An 11,028-nucleotide genomic window follows, 5' to 3' on the forward strand; every position below is an offset into this window, starting at 1 on the left:
GGGCGCGGGGGGTGGGGCCCACGAGGGTCACTGGCAGCGCGGGGGTGCGCAGCGGGGGAAGGGCTGCGGCGTTGCCCCTTTAAGGGGAGCCGGCGGGTTCTGCTCCTTTGGGCGGGGCTCTGTGTCACGTGGGCCGCCGTGGGCGCGGCTTGCTCCCGGCGAGGCTCCTTTGTTCGAAGCGGGCGGGGCCGGGGGCGGGGCCTGTGGGGGCGGGCGAGGGGCTAACGGGCCGGGGCGGGGCAGTGGAACGGAGCGGCCCGGGCGGGCGCCATGGGCCCCAGGCGGCGCCGGCCGCCGCGCGCGAGACGGGCGGGCCCGGGGCTCGAGCCGGCGCCGTGAGGGGCGGGGCCGCCCCGGGACCCCCAGGTGAGGGGAGGGGAGGCCCCCCCCCCGCCCCCCCCCGGGACCCCCCCCCTCCCCCCGCGCCCCCCCGCCCCGTCCCCCCCCCCGGGACCCCGCGTCTCCCCCAGCGCCCCCCCCCGGGACCCCGAGTCTCCCCCCAGCGCCCCCCCCGGGACCCCGAGTCTCCCCCCAGCGCCCCCCCCCGGGACCCCGAGTCTCTCCCCAGCGCCCCCCCCCCGCGCCCCCCCCCGGGACCCCGAGTCTCTCCCCAGCGCCCCCCCCGCCGCGCCCCCCCCCGGGACCCCGACTCTCTCCCCAGCGCCCCCCCGCCGCGCCCCCCCGGGACCCCGAGTCTCTCCCCAGCGCCCCCCCCGGGACCCCGAGTCTCTCCCCAGCGCCCCCCCCCGGGACCCCCGAGTCTCTCCCCAGCGCCCCCCCGCGCCCCCCGACCCCGAGTCTCTCCCCAGCGCCCCCCCGGCCCCCCCGACCCCGAGTCTCTCCCCAGCGCCCCCCCCCCCGCCCCCCCCGCCCCCCGGGACCCCGAGTCTCCCCCCAGCGCCCCCCCCGCGCCCCCCGGGACCCCGAGTCTCCCCCCAGCGCCCCCCCCGGGCCCCCGGGACCCCCGAGTCTCTCCCCAGCGCCCCCCGCCGGGGACCCCGAGTCTCCCCCCAGCGCCCCCCGCCGCGCCCCCCCCCTCTCCCCGCGCCCCCCCCCTGCGCCCCCCCGGGACCCCGAGTCTCTCCCCAGCGCCCCCCCGCCGCGCCCCCCCGGGACCCCGAGTCTCTCCCCAGCGCCCCCCCCGCCGCCCCCCGGGACCCCGAGTCTCTCCCCAGCGCCCCCCCGCCGCGCCCCCCCGGGACCCCGAGTCTCCCCCCAGCGCCCCCCCCGCCGCGCCCCCCCCGGGACCCCGAGTCTCTCCCCAGCGCCCCCCCGCGGGACCCCGAGTCTCTCCCCAGCGCCCCCCCCCGGGACCCCGAGTCTCTCCCCCCCCCCCCCCCCCGCCGCGCCCCCCCCAGGACCCCGAGTCTCTCCCCAGCGCCCCCCCGCCGCGCCCCCCCGGGACCCCGAGTCTCCCTCCGTCGTGGCCCCCCGAGCTCCCCCCCGTCTTGCGTTTCCCCCACGAGCCCCCCCAGCGCCGCGCTCCCCCAAGTCCCCCTCCAGTTCCGTGCCCCCCCCCCGAGCTTGCCCCACCCCCACTAGCCCCCTCCGCCATGCCTCCCCCATGACCCCTCTGTGCCCCTCCCCCGCTACTGGCCGGGCCCCCCCCCGCCGACCCTGGAACCCCCCCAGACTGCCCCCCCCACCCCCGCTGTGGTGGCCTCACTCCGGCAAAGCCCCCGGGGCCCCGGCCCAGCTCTGGCAGAGCCCCGCTGCTGGCGGCCTCGGGGCCGGGCTCCTTCCCCAGCAGCTGCCTGTCCCTGCAGGGCCTGATGGACATCGATCTGGACTATGAGAGACCCAACGTCGAGACCATCAAGTGCGTGGTGGTGGGGGACAACGCCGTGGGCAAGACACGGCTCATCTGCGCCCGCGCCTGCAACGCCACCCTCACCCAGTACCAGCTGCTGGCCACCCACGTGCCCACGGTCTGGGCCATCGACCAGTACCGCGTGTGCCAGGAGGTGAGCCCCGCGGGCAATGCCACCCTCACCCAGTACCAGCTGCTGGCCACCCACGTGCCCACGGTCTGGGCCATCGACCAGTACCGCGTGTGCCAGGAGGTGAGCCCCGCGGGCAATGCCACCCTCACCCAGTACCAGCTGCTGGCCACCCACGTGCCCACGGTCTGGGCCATCGACCAGTACCGCGTGTGCCAGGAGGTGAGCCCCGCGGGCAATGCCACCCTCACCCAGTACCAGCTGCTGGCCACCCACGTGCCCACGGTCTGGGCCATCGACCAGTACCGCGTGTGCCAGGAGGTGAGCCCCGCGGGCAATGCCACCCTCACCCAGTACCAGCTGCTGGCCACCCACGTGCCCACGGTCTGGGCCATCGACCAGTACCGCGTGTGCCAGGAGGTGAGCCCCGCGGGCAATGCCACCCTCACCCAGTACCAGCTGCTGGCCACCCACGTGCCCACGGTCTGGGCCATCGACCAGTACCGCGTGTGCCAGGAGGTGAGCCCCGCGCGGGGCGGCGGGGGCGGCGTGGAGGGGCCTGCGCTCACTGTGCTCTCCCGGGCAGGTGCTGGAGCGCTCCCGGGACGTGGTGGACGAGGTCAGCGTCTCCCTGCGGCTCTGGGACACCTTTGGGGACCACCACAAGGACCGGCGCTTTGCCTACGGCAGGTGGGAGCTGGTGCTGCGGGCCCCCCGGGGCGCGGCGCCCGGGAAAGTGAGGGGGCCGCCCCCGGGGCGCGCCGCCCGGCAAGTGAGGGCTGTAGGGCCCTGGGCTGCCTGCCCCCCGCTGCTCGGGGTGAGGGGAGGTGCCCACCTGCTGCTTAGCTCTGCTGGAGCTGGGCATGTGGTTCCTCTTCTCCCCCCCCCCCCCCCTCCGCCCGCCCCTCCGTGCAAGCTGGACTGGCCCTGGCCCTGGCCCCCAGCCCTCCCCCCGCCCCTGGAGTGTCTGGTTTCAGCACCCCTGGGAGGGGGGGCCCTTAGGGCACAGGCGGTGTCAAGTGACAGCAGCGTGGGGGCTGGGCCTGGCCCCGTGGGGGGTCTCCTGGGGACACCCAGCGCCTGGGGGGGCCTGTAGTGCTTGGCGCTGGACGAACACGAGCCAGCTCCTGCCCCTTCACGGGGGGGGAGGCTCTTGGACCGGCCGCTCGGGGCTGGACACCCTGAGCCCCACGGCAGAGCCTGGGCATGGCCCCAGCGAGGCTGCCCGGGGCCGTCCGCCTACTGTGAAATGCCCAGCCCCTCTTGCGGGAGGATCCAGGCTGGTCCCCTCCCTGCTTGGACCTCCCCCCACCCCCCGGCCGGGGGCTGGGCCCCGCCTGGACCCCTCACTGCATGTGCAGCGGCAGCGCGGGCCTGCGCCAGGGAGGTCCCACTTGGAGCAGGCCTTTCCCTGCCTGCTGCGCAGCCCTGAGCCCTCTTGGGCCTGGGGGGCTCTGCAGCCAGCTGGCTTGGCCTCTCCAGTGCCACGTGCCGGGGCGGGGGTGGTGTGTGCCCTCTCCTTGCTGGGCTCCGCTCCTGCCTTGGCTGGCTTCCTGGGGGGCGGGCAGGAGCCGCTTGGTCTGGGAGGTGGGCGCTGATCCAAGTGTGCCTCCCAGGCACGTCTCAGGGTGGCTGGGTCCGAGTGCCTTCCCGCTGTCCTGTCTGCCCCCGCCCCACCAGCGCTCTGCTCCCCGGGACCCTGCACCTGTGGGCCTGCCCCTGCGCCGGCTGCTGTGTGCGGGGCCCTCGCCTGGCCTGAGGGTAGCCCTGCTGGACCAGTCCCCTCAAGCACCTCTCAGGCACTGCTGCCTGGCTCTGAAATGCGGCCCTCTCTGGTGTGGAGCGAGGAGCTGAAGCAGCGGGGGAAGTGGCTGAAGAGGTGCTTGCCAAGACCCCAGACTCCTGGCTTGCTGGGGGTGAGGTAGTGGGGGGCTGCTCTGCAAGCCGGGGTCGCTGTGCCATTCCCACTGACTCCCCCACGCAGGTATGGCCCAGCCTGAGCAGGTAACAAGGCTCTTCCCAGAGGCAGAGACGCCACCTGGCTGGGGGCAGGGCCTGGGGGCTGGGCAGGGCAAACCTGAAGAGAAGAGACGAAATCGAGTCCTGGGGTTCAGGAACGATGCAGCCGCCAGCCGGTGGGGCCGTGCCAGGGCGAGGTGGGGCTCACGCAGGCAGGGGCGGTGGGTGTCAGGCTGCGCTGCTCTGTGCCCGCCTGCAGGTCGGACGTGGTGGTTCTCTGCTTCTCCCTGGCCAACCCCAACTCCCTGCGCCACGTGAAGACCATGTGGTTCCCGGAGATCAAGCACTTCTGCCCACGGACGCCCATCGTGCTGGTCGGCTGCCAGCTGGACCTGCGCTATGCTGACCTGGAGGCCGTCAACCGTGCCCGGCGCCCGCTGGCCAAGTAAGGAGCCCCTGGCCGGGGCTCGGAGGAGCAGGGGCCACATGCGGCCGCTGCCCTGGCGTGACCCCGTTCCCGGGGGGGCTGTGTGGAGGGGGGGGTCCGAGACCCATCGTGTCCAGCTGAGCGTTGGCATCCCCTCCCGGGCGGTGCCCCTCGTCCCCGTGCCCAGTCCATGGGGCAGGCAGGGCCCCGTGCTGTGACCCCCTGCTCCTCTCTCTTGCTAGGCCCATCCGGCCCACAGACATTCTGCCGCCAGAGCGGGGCCACGAGGTGGCCAAGGAGCTGGGGGTGCCGTACTACGAGACGAGTGTGGTGGCCCAGTTCGGCATCAAGGATGTTTTTGACAACGCCATCCGGGCTGCCCTCATCTCCCGCCGCCACCTGCAGTTCTGGAAGTCCCACCTGAAGAAGATGCAGAAGCCCCTGCTGCAGGCGCCCTTCCTGCCCCCCAAGCCGCCCCCACCTGTCATCCACGTCCCAGAGCCCATCTCCAGCGGAGGCCAGGGCCCCGCCGCCCTCTTCTCCACCTCCCTGTGCGCCGACGTGCTCTTCCAGCTGCAGGGCGGGCACCGGGTCTTTGCCCATCGCATCTTCCTGGCCACCTCCTGCTCCAAGTTCTACGACCTCTTCAGCCTAGAGGGCTGGGCCGCCCAGGCGGGGGCGGCCAAGGAGCCGGCGGCCAGGACTAAGAGCCTGGAGATGGAGAAGGGCCTGCAGGGGGAGGGGGCCCAGGCCCTGCTCCGGACTTCACAGAGCGCCGACCCCCTGCGGCTGGTGCAGGGCGAGGGCCTGGGGGCCAGGGGCCAGGAGCTGTCGGGCTGGGGCCGGGGCTTTGTCAGCATGCAGCCGGGGCCGGTTCCGGACCCCGTGACCCAGCGGGAGAGGCAGATGACGGTGGTGCACATGGACGGCCTGGTCCAGCCGGGGCCCTTCCGGGCCGTGCTCGAGTACCTGTACACCGGCCAGCTGGACCAGGGCCGGGCAGACCTCATGCAGGTGGCCGTCATAGCGGAGCTGCTGGAGGTCTTCGACCTGCGCATGATGGTGGCCAACGTGCTCAACAAGGAGAGTTTCATGAACCAGGAGATCACCAAAGCCTTCCACGTGCGCCGGGCCAACCGCATCAAGGAGTGCCTCAGCAGGGGCGTCTTCGCGGGTAGGGGCGGGGCCTCGGCGGGGGCGTCTTCGCGGGTAGGGGCGGGGCCTCGGCGGGGGCGTCTTCGCGGGTAGGGGCGGGGCCTCGGCGGGGGCGTCTTCGCGGGTAGGGGCGGGGCCTTGGTAGGTACAGCCTGGTCTCAGAAGGGCAGGTGCTGAATAAGGGCATCTCGTAGCATCCAGTTGCTGCGGAAAGTGGGGTTGGGATCCTGAAGGGGGCGCTCCCCAGCGCTGCGGTGGCCGGGGGTGCTGTGGGGCCAGGGAGGGGCCCTGGAGGGGGTGCTCCCCGGTTCTGCGGTGGCTGGGGGCACTGTGGGGCCAGGGAGGGGCCCTGGAGGGGGCGCTCCCCGGTGCTGTGGGGCCAGGGAGGGGCCCTGGAGGGGGCGCTCCCCAGTGCTGTGGGGCCAGGGAGGGGCCCTGGAGGGGGCGCTCCCCGGTGCTGTGGGGCCAGGGAGGGGCCCTGGAGGGGGCGCTCCCCGGTGCTGTGGGGCCGTGCAGCGTGGCCCGGGCCCGTCCGCGCCGGCTTGGGGAACCCGCTGCCTGACGCCCGCTCTGCCGCGCAGACGTCGTGTTCCTGGTGGACGACGGGGCGGTACCAGCCCACAAGCCCCTGCTGGTTGCCGGCTGTGACTGGATGGTGGCCATGTTCTGCGGCCACTTCCGGGAGAGCTACAGCACGGAGGTGAGGGGCTGCTGGGCAGTGGGGAGGGGCTGCTGCCCCGCCTGCCGGGCCAGGGCCCTTGGGCAGCAGCTGGCTGGCGGGAGGGAGGGGCCCGAGCACGAGACCCACATCCCTTCCCTGCCAAGGGGCGGGCGGCTGCAGCGTGATCAGAGATAAATTGGGCGTCTCAAAAATAAAAAGGTCACGCGGGCGGCGGGGGTGGTGCAGGCGGGGGGGCTGGGCTGGGGCCAGGCCCCTGCACGTGGCTACCTCCCTCCAGCCCAGGCTGTTCCTAACCTCTCTCGGGGTGATCCCTGGGCTCTGGACCCATCGCCCCCCCGAGCTGTGACTTCCGGGTAGACTCTGCAGCTCTGCTGGGCCCTGCTGGCTTGTTCCCAGCTGGCACGGGAGCTCCCGGGCAGTAGTTGAGCCCGGTGCCTCAGTTTCCCCTTGACACCCCCAGGTCTCCCTGCCCGGCACCAAGTGTGCCTGCCTGCGCGCCGTCCTGGAGTTCCTCTACACCGGGCACTTCACCCCCACGCCCGACCTGGACGCCTCCGACCTGCTGGTCTTGACCAACCGCCTGTGCCTGCCCCGCCTGCAGGCGCTCACCGGTGAGCCTGGGGCCGGGCCCGAGCGCAGGGAACGGGGGGCTGGCGGCTGCCGCACGTCCCTAGAGAGCAGGCTGCTCTGAAGGGCCCGGGAGCAGCGCCAGACCCGCTGTGCAGTCTGGCCGGGGGCTGGGTGCGCAGGGGTGGCTTGGCTCTCCCGGGGCATGAGGCCTTGTCCCCCGTTGGACCTTGCTCTGCCCATCCAGGCTGGCGCTGTGGGGGTCCTGCCGTTCCCAGCAGCCCCAGAGCAGCCGGGATTGGGGGTGCACCAGGGCCCCCCAGAGCAGCCGGGATTGGGGGTGCGCCAGGGCCCCCCAGAGCAGCCGGGATTGGGGGTGCGCCAGGGCCCCCTGCAGCCCCTGCCCCACTCTCTGCCCCCCAGAGCAGCCGGGATTGGGGGTGCGCCAGGGCCCCCTGCAGCCCCAGCCCCGCTCACTGCCCCGCTCTGCCCCCAGAGCAGCACGCGGTGGATGAGCTGCTCCGTGCCTATGTGCAGCAGGTGGAGATTGACGAGCAGGTGATCATCTACCTGGAGATGACTCAGGTGCGTGGGGATGGGACTGGGCGGGGAGGGTGGAGCTGGCCCTGGCTATGGGCTGCAGCAGCTGAAGGATCGGGGGGGGGGGGGGGGGGGGGGGGGGGTCGCGGTGCGGAGTGCCCTGGCAGGGAGGCAGGGGGGGGGGGGGGTCGCGGTGCGGAGTGCCCTGGCAGGGAGACAGGGCGGGGGGGGGGGGGGGTCGCGCAGCGGCGTGCCCTGGCAGGGAGGTGGGGTGGGCCAGGTTGCCCTGGCAGGGAGATGGGGGGGGGGGGGGTCGCGCAGCGGCGTGCCCTGGCAGGGAGACGGGGCGGGGGGGGGGGGGGGTCGCGCAGCGGCGTGCCCTGGCAGGGAGACGGGGCGGGCCAGGTTGCCCTGGCAGGGAGATGGGGCGGGCCAGGTTGCCCTGGCAGGGAGATGGGGTGGGCCAGGTTGCCCTGGCAGGGAGATGGGGCGGGGGGGGGGGGTCGCGCAGCGGCGTGCCCTGGCAGGGAGATGGGGCGGGCCAGGTTGCCCTGGCAGGGAGGTGGGGCGGGCCAGGTTGCCCTGGCAGGGAGGTGGGGCGGGCCAGGTTGCCCTGGCAGGGAGATGGGGCGGGGGGGGTCGCGCAGCGGCGTGCCCTGGCAGGGAGATGGGGCGGGCCAGGTTGCCCTGGCAGGGAGACGGGGCGGGGGGGGTCACGCAGCGGCGTGCCCTGGCAGGGAGGTGGGGCGGGCCAGGTTGCCCTGGCAGGGAGACGGGGCGGGGGGGGTCACGCAGCGGCGTGCCCTGGCAGGGAGATGGGGTGGGCCAGGTTGCCCTGGCAGGGAGACGGGGCGGGCCAGGTTGCCCTGGCAGGGAGACGGGGCGGGGGGGGTCACGCAGCGGCGTGCCCTGGCAGGGAGATGGGGTGGGCCAGGTTGCCCTGGCAGGGAGACGGGGCGGGGGGGGTCACGCAGCGGCGTGCCCTGGCAGGGAGACGGGGCGGGCCAGGTTGCCCTGGCAGGGAGACGGGGCGGGCCAGGTTGCCCTGGCAGGGAGACGGGGCGGGCCAGGTTGCCCTGGCAGGGAGACGGGGCGGGCCAGGTTGCCCTGGCAGGGAGACGGGGCGGGCCAGGTTGCCCTGGCAGGGAGACGGGGCGGGCCAGGTTGCCCTGGCAGGGAGACGGGGCGGGCCAGGTTGCCCTGGCAGGGAGACGGGGCGGGCCAGGTTGCCCTGGCAGGGAGACGGGGCGGGCCAGGTTGCCCTGGCAGGGAGACGGGGCGGGCCAGGTTGCCCTGGCAGGGAGACGGGGCGGGGGGGGTCACGCAGCGGCGTGCCCTGGCAGGGAGACGGGGCGGGCCAGGTTGCCCTGCTGCCTGTGCCAGGTGCCTCAGCTACGCCCCCCGGGTGTCACTTGGGAGGGACAAGGCCCTGGGCTGGGGGCAGTCACCTGGCCGGTGACCCCTTGTGTCCCTGTCCAGCTGTGCCCACTGGGTTGGGGCACGCCCAGGGTGGGGCGGTGCGTGGACCCCTGGAGGGGTGAGGGGCAGAGCCTCCAGCTCCCAGCATGCTGTGCGGCTGCCTGGCTGCATTGCATGCTGGGATGTGTAGTCCCCTTGCCCAAGGGGGCTCTGAACCGGCCTGTGTCTGGCAGTTCCACAACGCCCAGCAGCTGGCGGCCTGGTGCCTGCACTTCATCTGCACCAACTACAACAGCATCTGCCGCCGCTTCCCCAGGGAGATGAAGCGCATGTCGCCAGGTAGGGGCTGAGGGGCGGCTGCCGGGGCCGGGGAAGGGGCGGGTCTAACGCGATGCTGCCCAATGGCAAACGTGGCATTTCAGCCAGCTTGGGGAGCAGGGTGTGACACCCCCTTCAGTCAGTGACCTGGTTACCCCTTAAAGGGGGGGAAGCCTGCTCGCGAGGGGCGGGGAGCCTGAGGCGGGGTCTCAGTGGGGCCGGGGGCAGGGTGCCGGGGCTCAGTGGGACCGGAGCCAGCAGGGGGGCCCAGTGGGCCAGTAGGTGGTGGGCAGGGCGCTGGGGCTCAGTGGGACCAGGGGTGGTGGTGCAGGGGCTCACTGGGGCTGGCCGGTGGGGCTGGGATGGGTCGGCGCAGGGGCCGGTGGGGGGGGGGGGGGGCGCAGGGGGCTCGCTCTGGCCGGCCGGGGGGGGCTGCAGGGGGGGGGGGCTCGCTCTGGCCGGCCGGGGGGGAGGTGGGGGAGGCGCGGGGGGGCTCGCTCTGGCCGGCCGGGGGGGAGGCCGGCGGGGGAGGCGCCGGGGGGGGGCTGGGGGAGCATGCTCTGGCCGGCTGGGGGGGAGGCGCCGGGGGGGCTCGCTCTGGCCGGCCGGGGGGGGGGGGGGGCTCGCTCTGGCCGGCCGGGGGAGGCGCCGGGGGGGGCTGTGGCCGGCCGGGGGGGCTCGCTGTGGCCGGCCGGGGGGGCTCGCTGTGGCCGGCCGGGGGGGCTCGCGGTGGCCGCCGGGGCCAGCCCTGACGCGCTCTCGCCCGCAGAGAACAAGGCGCACTGCGAGAGGCACCGCTGGCCGCCCGTGTGGTACCTGAAGGAGGAGGATCTCTACCTGCGCTCCAAGAAGGAGCGGGAGCAGGAGGAGCAGCTGGCGCGGAAGCAGCACACGTCCAGCAAGTGGTGCTTCTGGCGGCCCTCGCCCCACGTCTCCTGAGGGCCCCGCCCCCCCGCCCCGTGTGCCTTGGCTGAGGGCGGGCAGGGCTGGCCTGGGGGTGCTGGGCGGGAGCCCCTCCCTAAGGGCTACTCTGGGGGTCAGGCTGGGCAGGGCGGGGAGCTGGGAGCCTGGGCCCCCCCCGCCTGCCTGGCTCCCCCCGCTCGGCCGCGCTTACAGGCGCTCTCTGCCGCCCTGTTTACAGCGGTGCCTCCCCGCAGCTTTGCGGTGCCTTGGTCCCACGGCCCGGGCCAGACCCCACGTGCGGCAGAGCTGCGGGGGGGAGCGTGGCCCTGCTGTGCACTGGGGGCAGGGTGCCCCAGAGTGGGGCTTGGCTCAGTTGTGTGGGGGCAGCTGCCAGCAGCCCTGTGCCCCCGCAGGCCGTGGCCTTCGCCTCCGTTCCCTGGCCCAAGCTCCCCTGCGGCAGCTCAGGGCTGCGGGAGGGGGGGCTGGAGCTGTGTACATGGGCTGGGGGGAGGGGCAGGAGCTTGGGCTGAGTGGTGGTAGTTGTAGAAACTGCTCCTTTCCCCCTTTGTGCTTTGCCGGGTCCGGGCCCAGGGGCAGCCTGGGGCCCCCAACTGCCCCTCTGTGCCTTTGCCAGTACCAGCCTCTTCCCCGTCTCCCAGGAGGGGCCCCCCACGTGGTGCATTACAGGGCCTGCCCCGGGCGCCTGCCTGCGGGTTTTTACACTTTTCTAGGGCTCCCCTTTCCTGCCAGACCTCCTGGAGCAGGGGGGCTGGGCCCGGCCCCCCTCCGCCGCAAGGGCTCTTTGTATCTCCCTGCCGCGCACTGTGAGCTGCCCGGCCCCGCGCCGGTGGGCCCCGCGCAGCCCTGGACTGTTGGCCCCTTTTAATAAAGCCTTTTGTAACGGGCCTGTGCCGCTTTCTGGGCGGGTGGGGGTGTACCCGGCCCACAGGCTGCAGCCCGGCCTCCCGCGGGGCCCCCCCCCGAACTCCTGCAGAGGGCCAGGCCTTGCTCTCCCCCCGACTCCTCCCGCGGGCCAGGTCTTGTACCCCCCCCCCCGGGTTCCCTGCACTAAAGGGCTTAGGCTCGGCCCCTGCTGCTCTGAGCACGAGCCAAGCAGC

The 11,028-nt window shown here is 74.4% G+C and overlaps 1 protein-coding gene across 2 annotated transcripts; it reads left to right on the forward strand.

Moving 5' to 3' along the window:
• Positions 1 to 213: 213 nt before the first annotated feature.
• Positions 214 to 10,815, forward strand: LOC142824315 (rho-related BTB domain-containing protein 2-like). Of its 2 annotated transcripts, XM_089777692.1 has the most exons (10): positions 214 to 366; positions 1,767 to 1,964; positions 2,527 to 2,630; positions 4,159 to 4,344; positions 4,569 to 5,500; positions 6,063 to 6,181; positions 6,624 to 6,774; positions 7,227 to 7,315; positions 8,923 to 9,028; positions 9,777 to 10,815. In XM_089777692.1, exons 2-10 carry the CDS (start codon positions 1,773 to 1,775, stop codon positions 9,944 to 9,946), a joined length of 2,049 nt encoding a protein of 682 aa, XP_089633818.1. In that variant the 5' UTR covers positions 214 to 366; positions 1,767 to 1,772; the 3' UTR covers positions 9,947 to 10,815. The 2 variants fall into 2 exon arrangements, with proteins under 2 accessions (XP_089633818.1, XP_089633819.1); XM_089777693.1 differs by lacking the exons at positions 214 to 366; positions 1,767 to 1,964 and adding an exon at positions 2,072 to 2,459.
• Positions 10,816 to 11,028: the final 213 nt, after the last annotated feature.

This window comes from Pelodiscus sinensis, chromosome 4 (genome assembly GCF_052426305.1).
Source record: "Pelodiscus sinensis isolate ZL-2025 chromosome 4, ASM5242630v1, whole genome shotgun sequence".
NCBI classification, from domain to species: Eukaryota; Metazoa; Chordata; order Testudines; family Trionychidae; genus Pelodiscus; species Pelodiscus sinensis.

Bases quoted from the DNA above. Each gene is read 5' to 3' on its own strand.
- LOC142824315 (XM_089777692.1), top strand. From the start codon at position 1,773: ATGGACATCGATCTGGACTATGAGAGACCCAACGTCGAGACCATCAAG. The intron at 1,965-2,526 runs GTGAGCCCCGCG...TCTCCCGGGCAG, and splicing joins AGTACCGCGTGTGCCAGGAG to GTGCTGGAGCGCTCCCGGGA. The intron at 6,182-6,623 runs GTGAGGGGCTGC...TGACACCCCCAG, and splicing joins GGGAGAGCTACAGCACGGAG to GTCTCCCTGCCCGGCACCAA.